Below are 26,723 nucleotides of genomic sequence, written 5' to 3' on the forward strand. Positions count from 1 at the left end.
GTGTTTGCAATATGTCCAGGCCACGTAAAGATAGTGAAAGTCCTACATTAGGGATTAACCCCTTTTTCTTTGAGCCTGGGGCACATTTCTGTATAAAAAAGTGTGCGCAGGCAAGCTTGGAGGTGATTATGGGCTTTGATCTGCATTTCCTGCGGGTGCAAGGGCAGCCTCTGAAACTCTAAATTTAGCAGAAATCAAAGCAGAACGAATTTTAAGCTCTTTAGCAATAATACGCTTTGTCCATTGGGGAACAGAACAAAGCTAGAAGGGATTTGCCGTAACACTGCGGTCAAAACTCCCTGGGACTTGAAGGAAACTCCCCCGGATCCCACAGGACACGGGTTTTTGTGCCTCTGGTCATGACCCTCACCTGCGTCTGAAATAACAGAGTGCTGGTTTAGGGACGAACATTAAAAGTTCTTCCTAAAGCTGGAAAAAAAAAGACTGAAGCTAGGAATAGCAGGAAGATCCCTGTTTGTTTTCTATACCTAGGCTGCTAACTAGGGCATCCCACTTTCCTAAGCAGGAAGATCTCAGCTCAGCCGAATGATAAAAGCAATAGCATGTTTTTGCTGACTTCTCCAGGAGTACTCTTTGCTCCTCAGGTGCTGACATAAACTTCACTACAAATTTCCACCCTCTGAAAGGGTCCTTGTGCTGGCACTTTCGCTTAAATCTTCATATTTAATTGGAAATACTGACTAGCACAGTGGGATTTTTTTTTTTTTTCCTCTGGTAGATGCCTCATCACGGAAGGCAGTTAAGGCCAGGAGCCCTGAGAGCGGCTGATTTTTTGGAGCCCTCTCTCTCAGAGATGCTGTATATCTTTAAGGCGCCTGATATTTTGGAGGCAGCACTCGCTCCCACACCTTTCACAATCTAAATCCCTCTAAAACATGCGAAGTCCGTACGTCAGGTTTGTTACTCGCCCTCAGAAAGTGGTCTGAAAGAATTCATGCTTTTTTTGGGAGCAGGGTTTGAGAGAGCTTGAGCAGCAGAGTAGAGCAATGCTGCTTAAATCAGGGTCCTATAGACAGAAGCTGCATAGTATTAGCCAAAGTCATGGTGCAGGTTCAGTTGAAAATGGGGAGACTTATAAATATCATCTGGCAGCCCTCAGCTGGCTGCATTTTTATAGTAACGCGACTTGCAGTTTGGTTCTAGGGTCAGCTGTCTGGGTCTTCTTTTCAATAATGAACAAATCACTGCTCAGGGTAGCTTAAGTGTATACTATAAACTAAAGTTGTTGGCTCCACACACCAGAAATGATGAAGATGAGGGGCGGGGAGGAGGGGGTTCTGTTACAATTCCATTATCGGCTGCTGCGGTATTGTGTAGCCGTGTGCAGATGGTTGGTGCTAACCTCAAGCCTGTTTTGTGTGTGCGCTAGGGTCGAGTACATGGAGAAAAGCAAACATCTGCAGGAGCAACTGAATGAGCTGAAGACAGAGATCGAGGCACTGAAGCTGAAGGAGAGAGAGACGGCGCTGGATATATTGCACAACGAGAACGCCAGCCGAGGCAACAGCAAGCACAACACTATTAAAAAGGTATCCGAGGGCTCTAGTTTATATCTCGCCTGATGAAACCCTTTAAAAGCCACAACAGAATTGCCCTTCCCTTTGGTTTAGTTTTCGCACAAAGCGTTATAATAAAATTGTTTGATCTGGGCTTTCTTCCCGGGCTGTTTAGCTCCAAACCAGGGTACAGAGCATTTCAGCTGTTGCTGCGTCCCATTTTGTTTGACGCAGCCCAGGTTGGCTCATGAGTGCTGGGTGAAGGGACGCAAAGGCCTGGAGGTTTGAACCTTAACAAAAGCTGGACAGAGCTGCTGTGAGAAGAGATTTGCTACCCTAGTGATCCCAGGAGCAGGAAAAACCCTAACTCCTTATTCCAACTGTACCGAAAAGGCATTACGAGGGAACAGACTTGAGCTCGGCTGGTGCCTAATGAGGGGGAGAGCGTTCCTGATTTATGGGCAGGAAAAGCCTCCTCTTCTCTTTCAGTCTGTTCTCAAGTAACCCGTCGTGAAGCTGCAAATCCTAACGGCGAGATCTTTCCCTAGTGCAGCTGGGGGACGTGTCTCTTCCTACGCTGTGGCCCCTGCAGCCACTTGCCTCTCTAAATGTGCTTGCAATTAATACTGGGCCAAAAAGTTAGGGTGATGGGCTCTGCTAGCATGGGCAAGGTCTGAATAAAACCCCTTCTTTAGTTTTGCATCCAGCCCTTTTTCTTTTGCTTGGCAGGCTCCGCTGTTCTCCCACAGGAGCTAAGGGGCTGGTGATGCGTCTCTAACCTGCACAGTGGGATGTAATGGTCAGCTCCCGTTACCCAAAAAGGCTTTTGTCCAGACTTCTTTCCAGTGACTGTTCTTGTGAAAGACACGGAAATCTGCAGCTGGGTGGCACACTTGGCAGGGCTGCAGCTTGTGGTGACAATAACGGGTTTTAAAAAACAAATCCTCTCCTTTGCGCTAGTCCCAGCAGAGAGGTACATCTGACGGGGTTTGAAAATACCCATTTGTGCTGACTTTCGTGGTTGAGAGTTTATGATTGTTGAATTGGGGCAGGGAAATGCAGTGAACGGATCTTCCAAGTCTGCCTGCGCTAGCCCGGAGCTGTTTGAGTCCCTGTGCCTCCTGCGGGAGGGCTATAAAAATCTTCACAGCCCCTTTTGTCTTCTTAAAATTAGAGAACGTTTCTGCTCCCATTAGATTTTTGTCGCCACGCACAAGCGTCCACAGTTGCAACTGAAAATGCTAAATTTTTGCTTTTGCCAGGAGCTTTTGAGAGGAGTTTGTAGAGGGTTGACGGTCCCGTTTGTCTCACTCGAAGGTGGCGAGGCGATCAGGCAGGCGTCTGTCAAGGCACCATCCCCGTAATTGGGACTGTGCGGCCAGTCTTCGCTCCCCTGGAGCTGGCGCCTTGTCCTGTCCCCACGCTCTCGCAGGGGGCCAAGGCTCGCACGTCTCCACTGCAGGAGCAAAGGCTTTTACCTAATAGCGGATCACAGGAGAATACAGTTGCAGACTGCTTTTGTTCCTGCCGGGAGGACTTTGGTCTGTCTGGTTGTGCTGGAAAGGGCAATTCAAGAGGCTGCAAATGGAAAAGCTGACGGGGTTTTAGCAGTGCTTAACTAACGCCAACCCCCTGCCTCACCTGGGAACCTGCCGAGCGTTTCGGCGCTCTGGCCGAGCCCTACAGACTGCACAAATGACCTGCTGTTACTTGTATCACAGAGGACTTTGTTTTGTTCGTTTTATTTTGCCGGTTTAGCCTCAAGCCCAGGGCAGAAGACCTATCTGCATTTGAGACTGCCGAGCAGGTTACGCCAAGGTACCCTGCGCGCGGTGGTGGGATCGCTGGCTGCAGCGCTAACCCGTGCATGCGCTTGCCTGTGGCCTGCACTGCACTTGCCAGCCCCGTGCTGCTCCTCGCACACTGCGGCCTGGCATTTCGTCAGCGCCCGAGCCCACTCCCCGGCACTCAGCACCCTGCCCGGCTCTTGCTCCATCGCTGGCGTTCATGGCTTCTTCACTTTTGCACCTGATGCTCCACGCTGGGGAGCGTCTTCCTTGTCAGGAGCTGAGCTGGCAGCCGTGGATGCTTAAATAATTAACCATGCCTGGTTTTGCTCTGCTGCCAGTGGCTGGGAAGCTAGCAGAGGTACCAGGCAGCCTTTGGAGATTTCTTTAACGAAGTAAAGCAGGGCCTTCCCCCCTTGTTGGCTGCAGAAAGAAAGTCAGGATTTAAAAAAGCAAAACTGACAGCATCAAGCCTCCCTCTCTCGCGTTGCTGCTGCTAAAACTGCCGTAATAAGTTAGGAATTGGCACCTCTGTCTCAAAGCAGGGCAGCGCGTGGGTGCAAAACCAGCCTTTGCTCGTTGACAAAGTAGCAAATGCAGGTAAAGCAGACGGCTGAGGACAGCCAGCATCCACAGGGGTTTCTAGGGTGAGACTGCAGCTGGGGGACTCCGGGGAGCCGGCACTGGGTGTTTGCCACCACTGCAGATGCCTATCCCCAACTCGGGGCTCTCCTCTCCTGCCTGCAGCCCTGGAGAGCTGCAGCTGTTGGAAAAGGGGAAGGTTTCCTGTCCACATCCCTGGATGCCGAATTAGTCCCTTTCCCTGAGCTCGCAGGCACTGGCCCCTTTTTAAATGACTCAAATCGTTGCACTTCAGCCAGGTCCTTGGGGGAGACAGTTTCTCAGTCTGAGCACTGGCTGAGAAAGTGTCTGCTCGAACTCGCTGGCGGCGCCCACCTGGGAAAGCGGTAGCGTCTGTGCGCAGGAAGGGAGCGGGCAAACGTGGCTGGACCCGTCAGCTTGGCAGGGATGTGTTAGCGAAGCGCTTTCCAAAGTTGTCTTCATCCCCAGGGTAGCTTGTGCTGGGCTTGGCTGCGGCACGCTGCTCCTCTCCCTGTGTCTCCTGGTGGTTTCTGCTCTGTTAACACCCTGTCTGTCCTTCCCAGAAATTGCTTTCCTTGAAGGATTTGGCTTCGGTTCGCGTGTCCAGGTGTATGTGGAGAAGTGGCTTGCGTGCCTTTAGAGAAGATGGGGTTGGAGATGGGTTTTTGGTTTTTGAGGGGGGTTTGGGGGGTTTTTTTTTTTGCTCTTGATTGCAGTCTCCAGGCTCATGGTGCTTGTGCACCAGCAGGGTTTAGCGAGCCCCAGGCTGAAAGCGGGCAGGCTGCAGACGCCGTGGCTTTGGCGCCTGCCTTTGAAGACACCTACTAAGTTTTGCAGTTTTAAGTACATTTTTAACATGCTGATGCTTTTTTTTTTTACGGATTGCCTCCTCCGGAAGCCGTGCTGGTGTGGGCTGGCTCGGCCCCTCTGGCCCGCTCAGCTTTGGCGGGGTTGTCGCTCACACTGCAGTAAAATAGGAAAAAAGCCCGTTTCGTCCTCGTGTCCTCTGGTGGAAACCTCTCTCAGGATGGGCTGCTGCTCACAGACGTGAACGCAAGCAGGCCTTTCATTCCCCTTGCTTTCTTCTTGCCCTGTTATGCTTATTACTGGGATTTAAACCCTTTGAAGGATCCTGGCACGTAGCAAATCTCCTGCTCCCAGACAGGCAGCTTCGTCCTTCATCCGGGACGGGGAGAGCCAATGCTGGCTGCGCCATTCCCAGCTAATCCCATTCCTTCACAGTGTAGCAGTGTCCTGGAAAGCCAGCAAATGCAGGTTTTGTCCATCATTGAGGCGCTTGGGGTTTTTGGGGAAATACAGCAGGAGTTTGGGTGGGCTGCTGCAAACTCGAGTTATTTTTCAGCAATAGGCCAGTGTGGACTTCTTGCATCGTTGGGCCACAAATAACGACTCTCTACCACCTTCCAAGTGTCATGAGGCGGCCGAGCCCTTGGGATGTCCTGGAGGCTTTCAAGGGGACGTGCATTGTGGCAGCTGGCTTCTGTCTGCGTTTCCCAGCTTTCCGGTCCATCTTACCTTGCTAGGGTTCCCCTTGAGGACTTCAGCAGCTCTGGCTGTGTCTTCTTGTGGTCACCGATCTCCTGGAGCCTGTCGGGCTCAACTGATCCCCATCTGGGACCCTGCAGGCTCCTCTCATGGAGCAGATCTGCTTCACTCCAGCTGGGCCAACGGAGCAGCATGGCCTCTGCTGAGGAGGAAGAGGAGGAGGAGGAGGAGGAGGCCATCGTGCTGCCCCCAGGCCTCCTCCCGGAAAGGATTTGACCAGCCCGAGAAATACTTTGCTCTGGGCAAAACGACAGGAAGGGCCGGACAGAGGCGAGCGGCGCAGAGCAGGCTCAGCTGCACCGAGGTGGGTCTGGTCGCTCGCTGTGGATGCTGTGCTGGCAGCGTTGGGCCAGCAAGTGCCTTCACCAGCGCTCCACATGCCAGGAGGCAGCATCCTGCCCGGGCTCGCCGCGCAGATCCGTGGCTGGAGGCCATATCCCTGCTGGGGCGTTTTATTTCTCACCGGCCGCTCGCTTGCAGGCGAGGTGTCGCCTTCTCTGTGCCACCTTGGAGCCAAACTCCCTGGCGGCTCAAGCGGGACCCAGCAGCCTCCTTTCCTTGTTTACGAGGAGCGAAACGAAAGCGAGAGACGGCAGGGCTGTCAGCTATTTTGGGGCCGGCCTTTGAAAGAGCGTTTCCTCCCAGCGCAGCATCAGCGTCTCTCTTCTAAACACCCTCATCAAAGCACTGGAGGCTGCGAAGAAGAGAAGAAACGAGAGCGTGGGAGTAAGAGAGACCAGGAGAGAGGGCGGCAGGGAAAAGATGCGGGAGGCTCTCACCGAAAAAATAAACTTCACTTGAAATGTCCAGGGGCTGGCGAAGGCTATTACGGCATGCGACGGGGTGGGAACGCAGAGGCTTTAGTGGCTGCAGTGCCCGATTTACGGCCTGGCAGGGATGGGAGCTCTCTCTGCGGCACGGGAGCAGGGCGCCCTCTCCGGGAGCCTGCCCCAGCCGCAGTCGTACGCCGAAGTGCCCAAGAAATGAACATTTTTTTTTAATTCTCTCTGCTGTCGGACTGCAATGCTGGCGCGGAGGTGGCCGCTTTTAATTAAAGGCTCCTGGTTGCTGGGCAGGGAGCAGAACTCCCCCCCCCCAGGGAGCAGGGGGCAGCTGGCACCGTCCGGGGGGGACAGACAGAGGCGATTCCTGTCCCTTTTGCCAAGGTCTCCTGAGTGCCCGTGCAGGCGAGAGGATTTGGGTTTTTCTGCGTTTGTTTTGCTGTGGCAGCAGCAGCAACGTGCCTGCGCTGACTGGGTTAGCTGCTCTAAAATGGCTTTGGCTATGAGATGTGGGGTCCCTCCCCGGCCAAAAAAATCACATAAATCCAGCAGCCCTGGGTAAAAGCAAAGCTCCGAGAAACCCCCAGCTCAGCAAAGGGCTTGTGCACGATGCTGTGTTATGCATATTTCTGTGCATATATATATTTATTTATGGTGCCAGTGGCAGGAGTGCAAGGTGTCATCAGTCGGTGCAGCACGGCTGGGCTCTGCCCAAGTGATGCTGGAGAAAAATGAGAATAAAAAGGGGGGAAAAAAAACAGGGAGGGAGTTCTCCCTCGGGGCCCGGTGTAGCAGCAGTGCTGGGCAGGCGGTGCAGAGCTGGGAGCCTCTGAATTTCTATCTTTATTCACGTGCCCAACTGCAGCCAAAGGTGGGAATGTGGCTGCTGGAGCGGTTCATCGATGCAACCTGTGTTGGCTTTGCTCTTAAAAAAAGCAAAATCTGGGTGTTTTGTGCTGCCTGGTCTCGGCACACCCTGTCCTCACTCGGGTCCTGCCTCCCGCTCACTGGCACTGAAGTCAGCGGCTTTGCAGCTCCATCGCAGGGCTTAAATCTTACCCTACCACCATTCCTGTCTCAGCCAAACGCCGGTCCCCAGCAGATAGCACGGCTTAATCTAGCAAAACGAAGCTTCCCAATTAGCGCTGGCCAAGGCATGCAGGGATCGAGCAGCTGGTTGCACGGTGGCACTGGGCCCCCACTGCTCCTTTCAGGGCTTGTCTTTCAATAGTGCAATTTCTTCTTGGGCTGAGGGTGTTAGGAAACGGTGTTGTGGCTCCTACCTGGGGTATTATTTTTAGTGCAGCTTCTCTAGCACTGTGAAAAGCTTTCACGGGCTGGGCTTTCCTGGCCCTCAGAGCTTTACAGATGCTGCTCTGCAAAAACGAGGGATCCTGAAGGTAAAGTGGAGCATCTCCTGCTCCAGGATTGAGATTTTGCCTTCAGGGCAGGTAAAAATCTAAGGAGTCTCAATGCAAGAGGCTTTGCAGGAGCCTCCTGCATCCCCACCACCGGGGCAGGGAAGAGAGGAGCACAGCTGATATTAGGGCTTTCTCCACATGCTGGGGATGTGGCCCTCGGTTCCCATGCCGGGGCTTTCAGCTCTGGTCCGAATTGGTCCAGGCAGGATCGGCTCCTTGGGGGTATCGCAGCCCCTGGCTTCGATTCTGCAACGATGCTGCTCAGGGTCTTGGTGCTGAGTTGATGTGTTGCCCCTCAGCCCCCTGTACAGTGCAGGAAAGCGGCTGCAGAAGCAAAGCGCAGCCGTAGATCCCACCAGCCCAGATTCTTCTGCCCTGAGCGGCTTTATCTGGGCCATGCTTGACGGAGCCAGGAGCGCCTGCGTCCCCCAAAAGCAAGGGCAAGGAGTGAGCGCGGATGCTCGGCCCCAGCAGGAGGGCCATGTCCGGATGGCACCGGGGCGGGCATGTCGGCAGGACGCGGACACCGCTGGTGGGGGCTGGGTGCTGCCTCGGTGGGCTTGGTGCGCTGTGGGGGCGGGCGGGAGCTGCGGCCCCCCTCAGCCGCCCCTCTGCTCTCTTGCAGCTCACCCTGCAGAGCACCCAGTCCCGCGTGGCCTTCTTCGAGGAGCTCTAGGACGCACCCGGCCACCGCTGGCCCCAGTCTCACCGCCGAGGATGCGCCCACGGGGGCCCTGCGCCAACTGCCCACAGACTCAGCGGGACCGGTGTCAGCTCGGGGGCCACCCATCCTCCTACCTGCTCCGGCGCCCTCGGGTTTTTTCTCATTTCCCTACCTTCCTCTATTTTGTTTTTTTTTCCTTGCATGGTTTTTAGCCGAGCCCTCGGCCACAGCAGGACAGAGCCCACAGTGCCTTCCCTGGGCAAGGGGAGGAGGAGGGCGGACGGGACTCCCCAGCGGCTGGGGGATGCTGGCCCAGCTGTGTCTCCCTCCTTGCAACAGCCTCCTCTTCCTCCTCCTCCTCGCTCCATGAGCCCCAGGGGACAGCGAAAGGGAGAACAGCTCGTGCCAACCCCATGCGATTTTTTTTCCCTGCAAAAACTGTGACAATGCCGGGGGGGCTCGGGGCCGCGGTTGAAGCAGCAGCCGGCACCGGGGTAAATCCCCTCAGCAGCTCCTGAATCTGGGGTGGAGGGGGGCCCGGGGCTCTCCGACGTGTCCCCATGTTCGGCACATCCCGGCCCCGAGCCATTTTATTTAAACACTTACTGCCTTGTATCGCCTCCCCGCGTGAAACCTGCCACTGCAGTTCAGGCAGATTCGGAGCCCTTTTCTATTCCCGGGGATTGTTATACTCAAGAAATAGTGGGGTTTTTGCCTTGGTTTTAATAAAAATTCAAAGCACTAGGAGGGGCGGCTGAACTGTGTTTGCTGTTTTGCTTTTTTTTCCGGAGGGAGAGGTTAGGAAAGCTTGGAGGAGCCCCTGGGTGCCGCCGCGCTGGAGCAAGGTGCGAGGCAGCTTTCCCGAGACCCGTGGCTACGGCTTGGGAAAAGGCGACACCGGAGCTGAGCCGGGGCACCCCGGGGGCTGGTGCTGCACCCAGAGCTGCCCTGGCACAGGAGGCGACGCCGGACACTACCAGCGTCACCCAAAGCAAGACCAAATTCCCCTGCTGTGTCCAAACAGGGCAAGGTGGGAGCACCTGGGGGCACCCAAGAGGGGCAGGGTGGGAGCATGTTTTTATCCCCGGCAATAACCCCCCTGCAGAAGCAGCTGGATTGGTTTTTTTCCGGTGTTTTGCTGTGTTTAAGCAGGGCCAGGGGAGCCGGGATTTTGCTTTCGTGCTCCCAGGGGCACCCGCGCGGGAAGTGGGAGATTTTGGGGCTGCTCCATAAAAAGCGGCAGCGAGGGGGGAGGTGGGGGGTGACCTGATTTCCCGGGATCAAACGCGCCGCCGGAGCAGCAGCCGCACTATGAATAATGCAGCGGCGCCCGGGGCCTGTGGAGGAGGGAGAGCCGCGATTTGGGGGGATTTAGCCGGGAAACGGGGCCGAGGCTCCCTTGGCGGCTCCGGGGGCAAAGGTGGTAGGAGCAGCTATGCTGGCTCCGGCGCGGGGGTCCCCGTCGTCCTCCTCGCCCCCCTGCCGCGGGCTGCACGAGGCATGAGGCGCTTTCCGGAGCCTGCCTTCCGGCCACCCAGGTCACGGGCTTCAGCCCCGCAGAAAGGCCTGGGAATGCCATGGGGCTGCCGAGGTGCCGCCCTGCCTGCCGGGATGGGGCCAGGCCTCGGTGCTGAGTGCAGTGTGGCCTCGGGCTGGGGACGCTGCGGATGGCCCAAGCTCAGTGCGTCCTGCTGGCAGGTCCACGGCTGCGCTGCCCAGGGCCGGCTCTGCTTCTCCCTCCAGCCCCGCGGCTGCGGGAACCTGACAGCTTGGTGTCCTCTCAGCCCCGCGCGTTCACGGCATTGCACACTCGCAACACTGTGCTCACAGTATTGCACGCTCGCAGCCCTACATGTTCACAGCATTGCACCCTTGCAGCCCTGCTTGCTCACAGCATTGCACACTCACAGCCCCACACACTTATGGCATTGCACACTCGCGAGACTGTGTGCTCACAGCATTGCACACTCACAGTCCCGCATGCTTACAGGGCCTTGCGCTTGCACTGCACATGCTCATGGCATTGCACACTCGCAGCCCTGCACACTCACAGCATTGCACACGTGCACCCTGCATGCTCACAGCATTGCACACTTGCAACACTTTGTGCTCACAGCATTGCATGCTCGCAGCCCTGCACATTCACAGCATTGCAACCTTGCAACACTGCCTGCTCATGGCATTGCACACTCACAGCCCTGAACACTCATGGCATTGCACACTCGCAACACTGTGTGCTCACAACATTGCACACTCGCACCCCTGCATGTTCACAGCACTGCACACTCGCGACACTGCCCAGTCTTGGCATTGCACACTCAGCCCTGCACACTCATGGCAGTGCACACTCGCAGCCCTACACACTCACAGCCTTGCACACTTGCTGCTCTGCACATGCATGGCATTACACACTTGCAACACTGCACACTCACAGTGTTGCACACTCAAACCCTGCACACTCACAGCATTGCAAACTCACAGCCCTGCACGCTCACGGCATTGCACACTCCCAATGCCACGTGCTCACAGCGCCTGCATCCCGCACGCTCCCAGCCAGCGCTCACTCTGTGCAGGCGCACAGAGTGCAACGCTGTTTCCCGCTCTCCCAGCAATGCCAAACTCGGGCAATTGCAATGTTTCCCCAAGAGCATTTCTGATTTTTTTTCAGTTTTTCATGCAATCAAACCCACCGGCGGCTGGGCAACCCTGGAGCAGGGGTGCAGTCAGTTGCAGCGCCTCGGCCCGATGCCAACCCCCCCATGGCACCCCTGCTCCCTGGGACCCCCCAGCCCCATGGAGCGGGGACGGGGAGGCAGCCAGGGGGCACAGAGCCACACACCAGGGCTGCTCTGCAGCTGCCATTGCAGCCTGTCCCCATTTGCTGGGTGTCCCTGGGTGTCCCCAGGTGTCCCCAGGGTGTGACTCAGCCCCATGTGCTGGGTGTCCCCAGGGGGTCATAGGGCCCCATGTCCCAGGTGTCCCCATGTCCCTGGGGGGTTGCAGGGCCCCATCTGCAGGATGTCCCCATGTCCGCGGGGCATCACATGTCCCTGTGTGCCGGGTGTCCCCGTGTCCCCGCGGCCGTCCCCGCACTCCCGCTTGATATTCTCGCCCTGTCGCCTGTCGCGCCGTGCCGCCGGCATGCATAATTCATGCTGCCGGCCCCGCTGCCAGGGCCCCGCGCCCAACCCCGCCGCCCCCCCGCGCCTGGCTTTTCGGGGAGCAGAGCAGAGCACAGGGCCCTGCGCAGTGTCCCCAGGGGGCACATCCACACGAGCACCGAGCGATTGCAGAGCTGGGGCCGGCGGGAGGGTCCCGCGGTGTCAGCATGTGTGTGCGTGGAAGGGAGCGTGTGTGCACAGTGGAACGGCATTTGCACGGGGCCAGTGCACTGGCATAAGGGAAGGCCTCTTGCACGAGGGCAGTGCATTTGCATAGGGGATTGGCAATTGCATGAGGGAGGTGCATTTGCACAAAGGCAGTGCACTTGCATGAGGGAAGTGCGCTTGCGCAAGGGAACGGCAGTTGCATGAGGACAGTGCATTTGCACAAGAGATGTACTCGCATTCAAGGTGTGCACGCCCAAGGGAGGTGCGTTTGCGCGAGGCCAGTGCACTTGCACAAGGGAAAGGCCTTTGCATGAGGGAGGTGCACTTGCAGCTGCGTTACAGCCACGTGCACCCAAGGGCAGGGCATTTGCACACAGGAGGCGCGTGCATGGGGCGGTGCGTTTGCATGGAGGGGATGAGCAAGGCAAGTGCATCTGCACAAGCACCAAGTGCTTGCAGGAAGTGCGTGCGCACAGGGGCCCTGCATGCCCCATTTGAGGTCGAAGCGGCAGCTCCGGCCGGTGTTGCCTGGGGGCCGCTGTTTTATATTCTGCAGGAGCATCACCGAAAAAGTCACCGCGTGGCAGTGGCAGCGAGTGGCACACTGGGACGGTGGCAGTGGCTGGCCACCCAGTGCACGCTGGCATCCCCATCCTTTCTCTGCCTCGCTCCCTCCCAGCTCCAGCCCATTCATCGCCTTTATTCCTTCCTGCCCCTTGTCTTCGAGGAAGAAAGTGGGGGGGGGGGGAGGCTTAAATTAAAATGGGAGAAGGAGACTAGAAAGGAGTAGCAGAGAGGAACAGCTGAGATGTGGCTCTCGCAGCAGAGATCTGGCAAGCTCAGTGCATCTCCCCCCGCCGCCCAGGGCACCCTCAGCTGGCAGCTGCCGTTGAAAGCCCAAAGCAGGCGACGGGCTGTGCCTTGGCGGTGGCTCCATGGCCACGGGGGCTGCGGGACCAGGGGCAACACGGGCAGAGGAGACCACGAGGGTGAATATACAGAGACCATAAAATAAAACGCACGCGGAAATGCTACGAGTGCTGATTTCTCAGGGCCAGCGGACGATAAATTGTGGGCGGCTCTTTGGGCTCTTTTGCAAAGCGCTGTGACGTGCTGCAAGGAGAGTGTCAGTCCTGGCCCGGGTGCAAAGTCAAAGGAGAGAAGGAAACGAGGAAAATGGCTCTCTTCTTGCCCCCATTCTTGCCACAGCACGTGCAGCCCCCGGGCACGCGACAGCAGCAGCGGCGGCGCTGCCACATCGTGCATGCTCTGCCCGGCCCTGCGGCCCTTCCCAGGGCACCAGTGGCTCGGCGCTGGGATGCGGCGCTGCTGGCCGCTGGGGAGACACAGCCCACGGCAGCCCTACCTGGCCAGTGGGGCCACGCAGCAGGCTGTGGGGCCACACTGGGTGCAGGGCCATGCAATGGGGTGCAGGCTGGTGTAGCGGGGTGCAGGGCTGCATGGCAGGGTGCAGGACCACGTGGCGGGGTGCAGGACCACATGACAGGGTGTGGGACCACGTGGTTTGGTGCAGGACCATGCAGCAGGGTGCAGGACCATGCAGTGGGGCGTGGGACTGCATGGTTTGGGGCAGGACCATGTGGCAGGATGCAGGAACCTTCTGGAAGGGTGCTGGACCATGCAGTGGGGTTCAGGACCATGCAGTGGGGTGCAGGACTGTGTGGTGGGGTGCAAAACCATGTGGTGGGGTGCAGGATCGTGCAGTGGGGTGCAGGACCGCATGGAGGAATGCAGGACCATATGGTGGGATACAGAACCATACAGTAGGGTTCAGGACCATGCAATGGGGTGCAGGACCACACAATGGCTTGCAGGAACCGCATGATGGACTTGGGGCTGGACATTGCCCAGGAGCTGCTGCCCCAAGAGCGCAGGGCTCTCAGGGGGACGGAGACACCCAAGGGATCTCGCAGGGAGGACGGAGGGGAGCAAGCAGGTGTTGGTGTCCAGTCCGCACCAGGCCCGATGGACACGAGGACTTGGGGGACGGAGACACTGCCCTGGAGGCACCCACCGCCGTGGGGCTGGCACTGCCCCATCGCCACGGCCAGGCGTCCTTTCGTGCGGCTCCGGGGCCTCCAAATCATGCTGCTGCCGCCACCAGTGCACGCGAAGCTCCAGGGGGTTGCAAACGAGGCCCTTGAGGACGGCAACATGACGGCGGCGGCATCTTGGGGGACGTTCGCCCAGCTTTTAGGAGTCCTGGCATGACCTGCACTGGGGAAGCGCTTCAGCACCTGCAAACTCTCAGGGTAATTAAAAATACTTGACTCTGGAGGAAATGGCTGGTGATTGCAGCCACAGCCCCGCGCAGCCTGCCCGGCCATGGCACTGGTGGGATGGGGCTGGCGTCCCATCACGGGAAGATCAATGTGGCACTGGGAGGTTGCTGCAAGAAAGAATCAAGTGCATCAAAAAAATAGTGATAATGCTCTTACTATAATGCACATTATGGGGAACTTGCCTCCAGCGCCCCGCGGTGCCAGCAGGGGACTTTAAAATGACATAACCCTTGATGACGGCCCCTCGCATCCCCTCTGCACGTTTGGTATCATCGATGCAATATTGCAGAAGACATCCTTATCTGATCACCATCCCTGCAGAGTCCCCCCATCCGATCCCCATCCCTGTGGGGTTTCCTTGGCCAACCCCCATCCTATCCCCATCCTTTGCTGCTGGAAAGCCTTTGGGGACAGGACTAGGCAACGTCCACTTTTGCTCTCTCCTCTGCAGGGAGAAGTGGGAATTTGAATACAGAAAAGTGGAAGAGACGCGTCTTGCAAATCCATAGTCAAATTAAGTTGGCAAGATAAGATAAGGGCAGGGAAGAAATAAAGCAGGATGAATTCCTGCTTGGCAGAGGGACAGCAGGGAATTCAAAGGGCATTTACAGCTCTGCCAGGGGAGCATGAAAATGAGCCGGAGAAAGCAGGCTCATTAATAAATGAGGAGGTGAAGATTAAATTAAAGATAAATCAGAACTGTCTCTGTGCCAGCCTGTTTTTATGTTTTTTATGTTTTTTTTCAATCTTCTTTACACAAAAAGAAATAAAGACATTGATGTTTGGATGACTAAGGAGTCAGGCAAACCCAGTAAAAAGAAGTACTGATGGGAGGCAAGGCAGCTATCCCGTCACATGGGCACAAATGATGCCCAAGGCGCTGGGTCTGGACCTCCTGCCTCCGGCTCATTACCAGGATCAGCTAATTAATGTGCCGATGGCCAATGTCAGGGGGACGGTGCTTGCAAGGGGGCGGGGGGGACATGGGAGGGACGACGAGGGAAGTGGAGAAAAGTGACATTCACCTGCTGCCTAGGCTGGCCAAAAGCCCCAATAAAATAGTTAGCAAGGGAAAAATCTGTGCGTGTCCCGAAGGCGAGAGACGCTGGTGCGGCAGAGAGCGCGGTGGGGTTATAAATCCGTCAGCTACTGCGGGCTTCTTAGGCTGAAATTACTGACCTCAGGGGGATGCCAAAGCCTCCGTCCGTCCGTCCACCCGTCCATCAGGGTCCCACATCCAGGAGCACTGTGAGAAACTGAGATTTGCGGGAACCGCTGCACAGGAGGGCAGTGGGGGGCCAGCCCCCCTCTCCCCGTGTGCAGCCCCCTTTGCTAGCTAGACCCAAGGAAAAAGCAGCCCAGATTTAAAATGCAATCCAGCCGCTCTTCAAATCTCGTTTTCCTGCTGTGCTTTTCTGAACAACCTGGCTTCATCCATGGCCACATCCCAGTTCCCGCGCTCGGGGAGGCCACGAGCAGCGCGGCGCGGGACATGGCGGGCAGGGACAGGACTCGGGCTCGCCGGCACGTGGCGGCGCAGGGGAAAAGGCCCCAAAGCTGTCGTCATCTCATTTCTGCAGGATTTAGTTGGTGATTTGCTTTTGACTTCAGAAACTAATGAATTTTCCACTCAGTGCCTCGGATAGGCAAAGGGTGAATTAATGGGAGGGGAACTCCATTAACACCTAGGGGAAAATGATCAGTGAGGAAAAAGGACGAGATTTTTTTCAATCCAGCTGTTTTTTTCCTCCCTTCTTTTTTTCATTCTGTCTTTCTTGTTCTTTGCTGTTTTTTCCCAGGCGGCCGTGGCGGTGGGTTTCCCACACCAGGTGCCCCGCGGCTGTCCCCCACCTCTGAGGCCCCCCGCCACCACGCTGGCACTTCGCACTTCTGCCACTTTGCTCATAGCCAGGAGGTGTCGGGGAAGGGAGGCAAAATTCAGGCTGTGGCGCTCCTTTTTTTTTTTAGCAGGGTTTGTTAAGGAAATGCTGCGTCACGAAGCCTTGCCGCGCCATACTTCGCACCCTGCCCCCTGGCAGCACCAAATGCCACCGGGCTCAGAGGAGGCGCAGGGGTAGAGGGCTCAAAGCTCTCCCCTGGGCTCAACCACAGTGTTAGACAGCAGAGAATCCCCACTGGGCGCAGGCTGGCGAGGGAGCCAGCGCTGCCGGAGGAGCCCTGGTTGAGGCTGGAGTTTTATCAAAGCTGGGAAAACCCACCCACAAGCTGCAGCGTCGCAGGAGAGCTCCCACTTCCTGCGGCTTTGGCCCAAAATCAGCCCCGGGGAGGGCCAAGCATGAGCGCCCCGCAGAGCCGAAATGCACCAGGGGCTGCAGGTTTTGCTCTGTTGTACGCTGAATTTCCCTGCTCACGCTGCGAGCTACGCAGGCCAGCTCCAGCTGGGAATCCCGGCTGTCCCCGCTGAGCCACTGGCTGCAAAATCACATTTTTCTGAGCTCAAATGTGGCTTCGAGGGGATCCCACCTGGCTAAAACAAATAGGCGTTTGCAAGGGCAGCTCTGCAAACTCTGGGAGAGAGGTGTTAAAAAAGCCCCTGGCACCAGCGTCTGGCCTTCGCCACTCCCCACGCTGGCAGGTCCTCCTTCCCTTCAGGCAGCCGGAGCCCGGCCGGTGCCCAACGCCAAGGTGAGGGGCTGCCACAGCACCAGGAGGCTACCAAATACCATCCCTGGCGCTCCAGGAGCAAATTTGCCCCTTGAATAACTGCAAAGGGGAAAGAGCGGAGCGTTCAGTGGGGTGACGATGATTTTTTTCCCACTGGTGGGTCTCACTTTTCCCACTCCCCATTTTCCCACAGGTGCAGGCAGGCATCACAGACCTGCCAGGACATCCCATGGACGCGTCCCCAGCAGGTCCCATCGCCCCGGGGCCTGGCCAAGAGGTGTTCGCAGCCCCAGGGCCGGCTGTGTGCGGAAATGAATGAGGGGCCTGGGGAAATTGGGTGGCAAAGCAATCGCTTGGGTCAGTGCAGCCCAGGGCTGGGCACTGCGTGGCGATGGGACGGAGGGGTTGCATGCGCCCTGGCGGCCCAGCTGTGCCCGAAAGCACCGGGGGAGCAGCACTTGCCCACCCGCTTCCCCTTGGCGGGGTGAGGCGGGAGGGCGAGGGGCCCCCTCGGCTGCGGCCGGCTCGTCGCCGCTGCCCGGGGCTCCTTCTGCATTTCTGGATTTTTTTGGCCGCTGGGATGTTCGTCCGCTCGGCGGTGGGGGGAGCATGTGTGTACGGTACGTGCGGGCGGCGCGACGCTGCACAGAGGCGAGGGAAAAGCCGGGCGAGCAAGTCTGGAGCGTGAGTCCTGCCCGGGAAACTTAGCGCAAAGCCGGCGCGCCGACGAGGAGGAGGAGGAGGAAGCAGCAGGGCCCCCCTGGCCATGCCGGCTGCCGCGGGGGCCCGGCGCGGCGCAACGGCGAGCCGGCGGCTCTGAGCATCGCCGGCGGCGGGGCCGGAGGGAGGCGGCCCGGCGCGCGGCGGCAGCGGCATGGCGAGCCCCGGCGCCCCCCCGAGCCCCCTCCCGGGGCGGTCTCCGGCCACGGCCCGCGCCGCTGCCGCGCCCTGACCCCGCCGGCGCGTCCCGTCCCGTCCCGTCCCGTCCCGCCGCGCGGCGCCCGCGCCCCGACGACCTGCCCCGAGCGCCGCCGCCGCCGCGGAGCAGCGCGGGCGGCCGCGCAGCCCCCCCGGCCGGCGAGCGCCGAGCGCCCGGCGCGGGACCCGCCGCTGCGAACTTGTGCAGCGGGGCCCGGCCCGGCCGGGCCGCCTCGCCGGAACCCGGGCTTGAAGCCGGTGGCTCTGGGAAGCGCCGAAGATGCCTTTCCACCCGGTGACGGCGGCGTTGATGTACCGGGGGATCTACACCATCCCCAACATCCTCGCCGAGCAGCACCCCGTGGAGATCCCCGAGGACGAGCTGGAGGGTGAGCGAGCGGCGCCGGCGGCGATGCGGGCGCCCGGGGGGGGGAGGCAGGGAGGGGGGCGACCCCCGGGGCCGGGAGGGCCGCACTTCGGGGGCGCCGGTCGCCGTACGCCCGCCGCTGGGCGCGGGGCGGCTGCTGGAGGGGACGCGGCGGCAGCCGCCGGGGGTCGGCAGCGGGGAGCGCGGGGGGGTGCGGAGCACGGAGGGGTGCAGGCGGGCAGAGGGGTGCGCGGTTTGGGTGCACACAAGGTGGTGGGGTGCCCGTTTTGGGGCGTACACGCAGGCGGAGGGGTGCGCGGTTTGGGTGTACACAAGCGGCAGGGGGCACATTTTGTGGGGGTGCATGCAGGTGGAGGGGTGTGCATTTCGGGGGGGGTGCATGCGGGTGGAGGGCTGTGCATTTTTTACAGTGTACGCAGGCGGTGGGGTGCATGCTTTGGGTGCGCACAGGCGGAGAGGTGCCCGTTTCGGGGGGGGGGTGCATGCAGGCAGAGGGGCGCACACTTCGGAGTCGCACACAGGTGCAGGGGGCGCATGCAGGCGGAAGGGGGCACTTCTGGGGGGGGCAGGCAGGCAGAAGGGGGTGCGTTTTTTGGGGCGCACGCAGGTGAAGAGGGGTGCATGCAAGCGACAGGGTGCGTTTCGGGGGGGGGGGAGGTGCACGCAGAGCGGAGGGGGTGCGCATTTCGGGAGGGGGGGAGTCCCGTATGCAGCCTCCCCCCGGGAGCTGGCAGCGCTGGGGAGGGGAAACTCCAGGCGAGCGGGCTGGGGCGGGGGGAGGAATGAATGAATGAATGAATGAAGGCAGGAAGGAAGGAAGGAAGGAAGGAAGGAAGGAAGGAAGGAAGGAGCGAGCGGCGGGGGGAGCGGGGCCGGCGGCGGCCGGGCAGCGCGGGGGCAGCGCGGGCAGCGCCGAGCAGGGGCCGCCCCGTCCGCGGAGGGGGCGGCACTGCGGGCGCGGCAACGGCACCCGGCGGTGCTCCGGGGGTGGCGGCCGCGGGGGGGTCCCGGGCCGGGCGCCAAGGGCAGGCCAAGGTCGCCGGCTCGTCCCTGCTTGGGGACAACCCCGGGTCCCGCCGGCAGCCCCTCAGCAGGCTGGAGAAACTGAGGCACGGGGCGGCCCCGGAGGCGTTTCGGGGTCCTCGCGAGCTCCCCATGGGGGGAAACTGAGGCCCGGCGCCGGGGCGAGGGCACGGGGAGGCCCCTGCCGCCCCGCAGGGTGAGGCCGAGCCCCAGGGGGGCCTGAGGCAGTGGTGTGCTGAGCGGGCAGGGACTCAGCCAGGCTGCGGGGTGCGCGGGGGCAGCCCCACGCCGGGGGTGTGCGCCCACGGGGGTGCGCCGGCTGCACCCCTGCAGCTTTGCTGCAGTGTGTGCGTGCATGTGCACCTGTGCAACATCACTGCAGTGTGTTTGTGTGTGCACGCATGCACATGTGCAGCCGCGCTGCAGTGTGCGTGCGCAGGTACAGCCTCGCTGTAGGACGCGCGTGCGCTTGTGTATGTGTGCGTGCACATGCACACATACAACGTCACTGCAGTGTGTGTGTGTGTGTGTGTGCGCACGTGCACATGCACAGCATCAGCACAGAGCCCATGCACAGCCCTGCTGCAGAGCGTGTGTGTGTGTGTGTGTGTACACGCGCAAGTACAACATCACTGCAGGGTGTGCATTGGTACAGCCTCACTGCAGCGGGGGTGTGTGTGTGTGTGTGCACAGCCTCCCTGCAGCATGCCTCTGTGCACCCATGTGAGCACAGCCTCACTGCCATGCAGGCACGTGCGTCACGGTGTTTGTGCGTGGTGGCGGTGTGCACGCAACTGCTGTGTATGTCAGCGTGCACAGCCTCGCTGCAGTGTGTGTGTGTGTGTGTGTGTGTGTGTGTGTGCAAAACCTTACAGCACTATGTGTGTGCATGTGGGTGCGTGTGCACAGCTGTGCCGGGACACCCGTCCCCGGCTCCTCTCCAGCTCCTGGAGGCCTGGAGCACTGGTGGCTTGGGAAGGGGTCTCCGGCAGGCCGGTCCCGACCCCGACCATGAGGCCACCGGATCGATAGGAGCAGCGGGAGCCCCAAGGTGACCGTGGTGTGCTGCTCCCAGCCACTCACCACCTTGGCGGCCGCCTTCCTACTCCTCCCCATAGCCACCGGCTGCTCCTGCTGGGCCCGGGGCTGCCTGCCACGGCCCCGCGCTGCTCCCAGAGCTGGGGAGCAACCGGGAAACCTTGAGGCTCGCTCTTGTCTTCCTGAGTCCACAGACAGCCGGGAGCTGCAGGGCCGCAGGCCCGAGCAGGATGCAAAGCCGGTTTTTCTCCTTCTGGTGGCAAGTGGCTCCGGCATGGCAAGGTGTTGGCGGGTCACGGTGCCACTCGGGACGCCGAGACCAAAGGCGGAAGGAGCCAGCTGCGGGTCCAGGACAAGCGCTCGAGGCCTTGAACCGCTCGGGCTCGGTCTTGCTGCTGGGAAGCCGGGAGCAAGTTTTATTTTGGACTTACAGCACTGTTCGCCCCCCCCCCCCCAAAAAAAAAGGTCTCCTCTCTGCTTCTGTTGCCCTCCGGCAGCCAGAAAAAGGCGTTGAAGCTCTTCCCAAAAAAATCAAGGTTCCCCCTGTAGCCTGTGGCTCGCGGGGGGTCCCACTTGCACCCCACTGCAGGCAGCTTGGGCGAGCCGAAGGCGTCAGTGCTCAGTGCCTCTGGTGGACACGATGGCCAGAGCAAGAGCCAAGTGTGGCACCTCCCGGCGCCAGGCTACATCCGCCCGGCCGTGCAGCTGGCCCTGCGTCCGCCCGCGCCGCACCCCCAACCTGCGCGGCTCCTCCCTGCTTCTGTCGCACAGCCAATTTCTCACCTGATTTATTCCCTCCTTCCCTTCCCACTCGCACTTTTGCTTTGGTGGTGCAGCTGTGGCCGTTGGGGCGCAGCCTGTCTCAGGGTGTCCGTGCACCCTCCTCGCTCCCACGCCGCTGCTGCAAAGCTTCTCCTGGGCTTCTCTGGTTGTGGGATGCATGCACTGCATGCGCTGCGTCACCTGCACGGCTTCCCGTGCCCCCCCCTTGTAGAGAGTCCCATCGGGCACACACGTCGCTCTTGCACACAGGCACCACTAGCACACACACACACACACACACACACACACACACACACACACACGCACACACGGAGCATCCTAACAGCCTGACTGTGCCCTGCAGGGGCCCATCGCAGCCCATCACACATACGCACACAGCCCATCCCACGCGTGTGCACACAGCCCATCCCACAGGCGTGCTCACAGCCCCTTGCACATGCACGCACACAGCCCATTGCACACACGTGCACATGGCCCATTGCACACGTGTGCACACAGGCCTTCACACATGCTCACAGCCCTTGCACGTGTGCTCACAGCCCATTGCATGTGTGCACACTGCCCCTTGCACACAGCCCCTTGCACACGCATGCGCACAGCCCCTTGCATACACATGCACACAGCTGCTTACACACACACACACACACACACACACACGTGCAACCCATTGCACATGTGTGCACACCACCCATTGCACACAGCCCCTCACACACTGCCACTTGCACATGCAGCCCCCAGGCACTAATTAGCCCAACAGCAAGGGGTGGCGAGAGAGAGCTGCAGCCAAGCGCCGCTGTGCTGCCAGCAGCCAGCAAGAGTGGCCCTCGGCCTCCGCTGCTGCCGCTGGTCCTGCGGGGGGGGGCAGCCCCATCTCAGGGGCTGCCCAAATCCTGGCCAGCACCGCACCAGGATGCGGCCACATGCCACAGCCCGGGGATGGCACAGGGGCAAAAAAAAAAAAAAAAAAAAAACCCACACCTGTCGCCTTTCCGGTGCCAGGAGGCTCCTGCGGCCATTTGGGGCCGGTGGCAGCAGCAGCAGTGGTGGCGGCGGCAGCAGGCTCAGTGCCTCTCCTCCCCGCAGAGATTCGCGAAGCCTTCAAGGTGTTTGACCGCGATGGCAATGGCTTCATCTCCAAGCAGGAGCTGGGCACGGCCATGCGCTCGCTGGGCTACATGCCCAACGAGGTGGAGCTGGAGGTCATCATCCAGCGCCTCGACATGGACGGTAGGGCCCCGCGCCACCACTGGCCCCTCGCTCCCACCTGCGTGCCCTTCAGGGCCCCCCCCGCCACGGGCAGGGCTCCAGGGGTGACGGCCACCTCCCTCAGGTGACGGCCAGGTGGACTTCGAGGAGTTCGTGACGCTGCTGGGCCCCAAGCTGTCCACCTCAGGCATCCCCGAGAAGTTTCATGGCACGGACTTCGACACCGTCTTCTGGAAGGTGGGAGCCCCCGGCCCGTGTCCCAGCCCGTGCGGGAGCCTGGGGCTGGATGGGAGCCCCAGGGTGGGTGTGGGAGCCCTGGGGCCAATGCGGGAGCCTGAGGCTGGAGCAGGAGCCCTGGGGCTGTTGCAGGAGCACCGAGGAAAGGAAGCCAGGAGGTGAGACCGGAAATAGGCCTTTCCCCACCACAAACTGGGGGGATCCAGCCAAAAGGCAGCACCCAAGGGTGCTTGGGGTGGCCCAAGCGTCACGGCCCACGCCTGTGCAAGGAGGCATTGGGGCCAGGCCAGGGCAGGCAGCGGCACCCACAGCCCCCAGCTGCCCTGGGCGAGCAGGTGCCCGCTGGGTGGCTCGGGGACAGCTCCAGCAGTGGCCCTGGTGGTGGCCCCAGTGGTGGCCCCGATGGTGGCCCCGGCACGAGGCCGCCGTCCCCTCCCGCTCCCGCAGTGTGACATGCAGAAGCTGACGGTGGACGAGCTGAAGCGGCTGCTCTATGAGACCTTCTGCGAGCACCTCTCCATGAAGGACATCGAGAACATCATCATGACAGAGGAGGAGAGCCACCTGGGCACGGCCCGCGAGTGCCCCGTCGACGTGGAGAGTGAGTGTCCCCCTCCCTGCCACCTGTGCGGCACCCCAAAATGCATCCCCCCCCCCCCCGGGGTGCGCAAGCAGCCCGGCGGCGCCAGCGTGACAGGCTGCCATCTCGGCTCGCGGCGCTGCCGCAGCCTGCTCCAGCCAGCAGATTCGGCAGACCTGTGTGCGCAAGAGCCTCATCTGCGCCTTCGCCATCGCCTTCATCATCAGCGTCATGCTCATCGCCGCCAACCAGGTGCTGCGCAGTGGCATGAAGTAGTGGCGCCCAGCCCAGGCCTGTCGCCTCCAGGCAGCCGCACCAAGAAACACACACACACACACACACACACACACACACACACACACACACACACATATATTTATATATATATATATATAAAAATATATATATTTAAACTATTTGCATCCCTGGAGGGGAGAAAACCCTGCAGTGGAAGAAGCCGAGCCCTGCGGCTGTGCCTCCCCCAATGCGGCAGCCGCGGGTGCCGCGGGACAGCTTGGCCCCCGGCACGCCTGGACTCGCGTGACTGTTTGCAGAACGTGTGAACTTGAGAAAGCAAGCAAGAAACCGGAAAAAAAAGGAGAAAAAAAAAAAAAAAAACCTGCCAAAAAATAAATAAAGTGCATGCACCGTGCATGGAGCCCACGTCCTGCCCGCCCTCCCTCCGAGCCGGGCGGCGAAACTATGCCGGCATTTCCACCCAGCTCCCTGGAGCCCGCCAGATGTAACACTAATATAGTCTCTATATTTATGATCCAAACCAAACCGGTGCCGTAAGCAATACACATACGCGCGCGATGTTTCCTACTTTGAGACTGGAGCGTTTGCATGGACTTTGCTACCAAGGGCTGGATTTCACCTCTCGCTGCCACCTCCCCGCTCGCGGCCCCTGCGGCCTGGCTCAGCGCTGGGCTGCTGGCACCGCAGCCAGCCCCCCCCCCCCCCCCGGCCCGTGCCGTGCCTCGGTTTTCCCCATCTCTAAAATGGGGCTGATGATGCTGACCTCTGCTTGATGCACTTTGAGATGAGCCGCTGGGAAGAGGTGGCCCCAGCGCCGCCGGCCCCCGCAGCAGGGCTGGGAGCCAGCGCCAAGCCACCGGGCGCCCAGGAGCACCCGAAACGCCCCGGCCCCCTGAGCCTGTATGTAGCATCCACTGGGCCCCAGACTGGTTCAGATTTGGGTTCGTTCCTCATTCTTCGGATTTTTTTTTTTTTTTTTTTTTTTTTTTGTTCTTCCCGTTTGGTTGTTTCTGATGCAAAATAAAACTGGGATTTCTGAACTGCTCTGGGCTCCTCAGGCTCTTGGTGCTGTGGGAGAAACCCTGGGATGGTGCAAACCCAGTGCTGGGATGAAGGGTGCCAGGATGAAGGGCGCCGGGATGAAGGCTGCCAGGATGAAGGGTGCCAGAATGAAGGGTGCTGGGATGAAGGGTGCTGGGACGAAGGGCGCCAGGATGAAGGGTGCTGGGATGAAGGGTGCTGGGACGAAGGGCGCCAGGATGACAGGCACTGGTCAGACATAGCAGGCACCCAAGGGTGCTGTGGCCCATTGTGGGAGCCAGCGGCCTTGTGCCCGAGTGCAGCCCCAGCTCTTCTGCGCCCACCCTCGCTGTGCCCCAGCTCGGCTGTGCAGCTCCTTGAACTTTATTAACTTGCTCACTAGCTGCTGCTCCCACTCCCTTTGCAGCACAAATCTTCTCTCCAAATTGCCATGGAAAGGACCAAAAAAAAAAAAACCAAAAAACTCCTCTTCCAAAAGCAGCAGTGCCAGAGGTTTCGAATAAAACCCAGGGCAATTCCAGGGGGCACCATCTGGCCAGAGCAGCGACTCCCCGGCGCTGGGAGGATGCGCAGCGAGAGCGAGCAGCGTGGACTGAGCTGCGGGAATCAGCCCGCTTCCCGCTGCAGCGGTGGCAGTGTCCGGCCGTGCTTGTGCAAACCGTTAATACAGGCGCTCGGCCGGGGGGGGGTGGGGGGTGGGGGGGGACGTGTCTGCTCCAGGCACATACATAACCCTCCCTACACCCCCAGATGATGCATTTTTAATGGCAAGGAGATTAAAACAATAAATAAAAATGTGGTAAGCTCCTGGTGCTGCTAGCACAATGGGGGAGGCTGGTTTCCCACCGGCACCTCCCCAGCGCAGCTCTTGGGTCCCAGTGGGGGGGGGGGTCCCCCATGATGACACACTGTGTGGTGCCGGCCAGATCCCATCACCCAGGCCTAGGGCCCAGCACCGGGGAAATGCCAGCCAACAGGCACTGCTGGAGCCAGGAGGGGCTGGGCAGGGGGTTCAGGGCTGGGGGACTGGCAGGCTGCCACCGGGGTCCCCATGCCTAGGGGACTTGGTGCCTGGATTTCAGCAGGAGCTGGGGTCTGGGGGACATTGCGATCAGCAGGTGCCTCTGGGCATCTCAAGTCCAAAGGGCTGCTCAAGACCTTGCCTAAGTTGAGCTCCCAATGTCTCCAGGGATGGAGACCCTACAGCCTCCCTAAGACCCTGTCCCAGAATTCAACCCTGCTCCTGAGGAAAACAAGCTGCTTCATATCTCACTGGGATTTCCTATGTGCCAGCACCCTGCACTCCAGCCCTGACCACCTTGGTGCCCCTCACTGGACTGGCTCCAGCACAGTGATGGCCTGTCCTGGGGAGCCCCAAACCAGCCCAGCATCCCAACGGACCTCACCAGCGCTCAACAGAGGGGAACAGCCCCTTCCATTGACTTACTGGCTGCACACTTGCTAATGCAGCCCAGGATGCAGGTGGCCGCCATGGCAGGGACCTGCTGCCGCCTCCCGGTCAGTGTGTTACCCACCAGGGTCTTCTGCAAAGCTCCTCTCCAGCCAGCTGGCTCCAGCCTTCCTGCTGCCTCAGGGTATTGCAGCCCGGAGCCAGACTGTGCATTTGCTTCCTTTGAACTTCATGAGGTTTCCATCAGCCCATGTCTGCAGCCTGTCACACTCTGCAGAGCAGCCCTGCCTCCTGATGTAGCAACCTCGCTTGTGTATTTGGTGTCACCCACAGTCTTGCTGAGAGCACACAGTGTCCAGGTTGCTAATAAGGCCCCCCCTATGCAGCACTAGTCCCAGTACCCTTCCCTGAGAGACTCCATGGGTGACCAGCTACCAGCTGGACCTCTGATCACCACCATTCAAGCCTGGTGGCCCAGACACTCTTCCACCCATCTTACAGCCCTCAGTGTTCTATACAGTATCTTATATCATGGTATCTTATATAAGGATACTACAGGAGACCATGTGAAAGGCCCTGCTAGTGCCAAGGCATGCAATGTGCGCTGCCATCCCCATTGCCAGGTGCCTTGGCACACAAGGCAATGGCTTGACCAGGCTGGTGGGGCATGACAACTCAGTCAGTCCATCCTGGCTCTTCCCAACCTCTTTCATGGCCTCCTGTGGCTGCAGATGCCTTTTGGCTGCTTTGACTTCCCATGCATGGAGCAGTTGGGCAGGAGCAAGGGTTGGCTGGGAGGAGTGGCTGATACACCAGAGGGCTGTGCTGCCATTCACAGGGACCTGGACAGGCTGGAGAGATGGGCAAAGAGGAACCTCCTGAAGTTCAACAAAGGCAAGTGCAGGGTCCTGCACCTAGGGAGGAATAACCCCATGTACTCGGGTGTACAGGTTGGGGGTTGACGTGCTGGAAAGCAGCTCTGCAGAGAAGGACCTGGGAGTCCTGGTGGACAACAAGTTAACCATGAGCTAGCAGTGTGTCCTTGTGGCCAAGAAGGCCAATGGTATCCTGGGGTGCATTAGGAAGAGGTCGAGGGAAGTGATCTTTCCCCTCTACTCAGCCCTGGTGAGGCTGCATCTGGAGTGTTGTGTCCAGTGCTGGGCTCCCCAATACAAGAGAGACATGGAGCTACTGGAGAGAGTCCAGCAAAGGGCTAAGATGATGATTAGGGGACTGGAGCATC

General features: G+C 59.7%; 2 protein-coding genes across 5 annotated transcripts in view; both read left to right on the forward strand.

The window, feature by feature from the left end:
* NF2 (NF2, moesin-ezrin-radixin like (MERLIN) tumor suppressor) overlaps positions 1-9,099 on the forward strand; it is a 39,683-nt gene extending 30,584 nt beyond the window's left edge. For 2 of the 4 annotated variants that reach the window (XM_067307288.1, XM_067307289.1), the window contains exons 15-17: positions 1,391-1,550; positions 3,276-3,335; positions 8,302-9,099. In XM_067307288.1, the coding sequence (XP_067163389.1) occupies positions 1,391-1,550; positions 3,276-3,311 (196 nt within the window). In that variant the 3' untranslated portion in view covers positions 3,312-3,335; positions 8,302-9,099. The remainder of the gene's footprint in view (positions 1-1,390; positions 1,551-3,275; positions 3,336-8,301) is intronic. The other 2 variants (XM_067307286.1, XM_067307287.1) reach the window with 1 other exon arrangement.
* An 8,696-nt stretch (positions 9,100-17,795) lies between these two features.
* Positions 17,796-23,046, forward strand: CABP7 (calcium binding protein 7). The gene is made up of 5 exons (XM_067307079.1): positions 17,796-17,904; positions 21,831-21,974; positions 22,078-22,190; positions 22,638-22,791; positions 22,919-23,046. The coding sequence occupies exons 1-5, from the start codon at positions 17,796-17,798 to the stop codon at positions 23,044-23,046; spliced, it is 648 nt and encodes a 215-aa protein (XP_067163180.1).
* The last annotated feature ends 3,677 nt before the right edge of the window (positions 23,047-26,723 follow it).

This window comes from Apteryx mantelli, chromosome 17 (assembly GCF_036417845.1).
Source record: "Apteryx mantelli isolate bAptMan1 chromosome 17, bAptMan1.hap1, whole genome shotgun sequence".
NCBI lineage: Eukaryota > Metazoa > Chordata > Aves > Apterygiformes > Apterygidae > Apteryx > Apteryx mantelli.

Coding starts and splice junctions, on each gene's coding strand:
- CABP7 (XM_067307079.1), top strand. CDS start 17,796: ATGCCTTTCCACCCGGTGACGGCGGCGTTGATGTACCGGGGGATCTAC. Junction 22,191..22,637: donor TCGACACCGTCTTCTGGAAG/GTGGGAGCCCCC, acceptor CCGCTCCCGCAG/TGTGACATGCAGAAGCTGAC. Junction 22,792..22,918: donor GTGCCCCGTCGACGTGGAGA/GTGAGTGTCCCC, acceptor GCGCTGCCGCAG/CCTGCTCCAGCCAGCAGATT.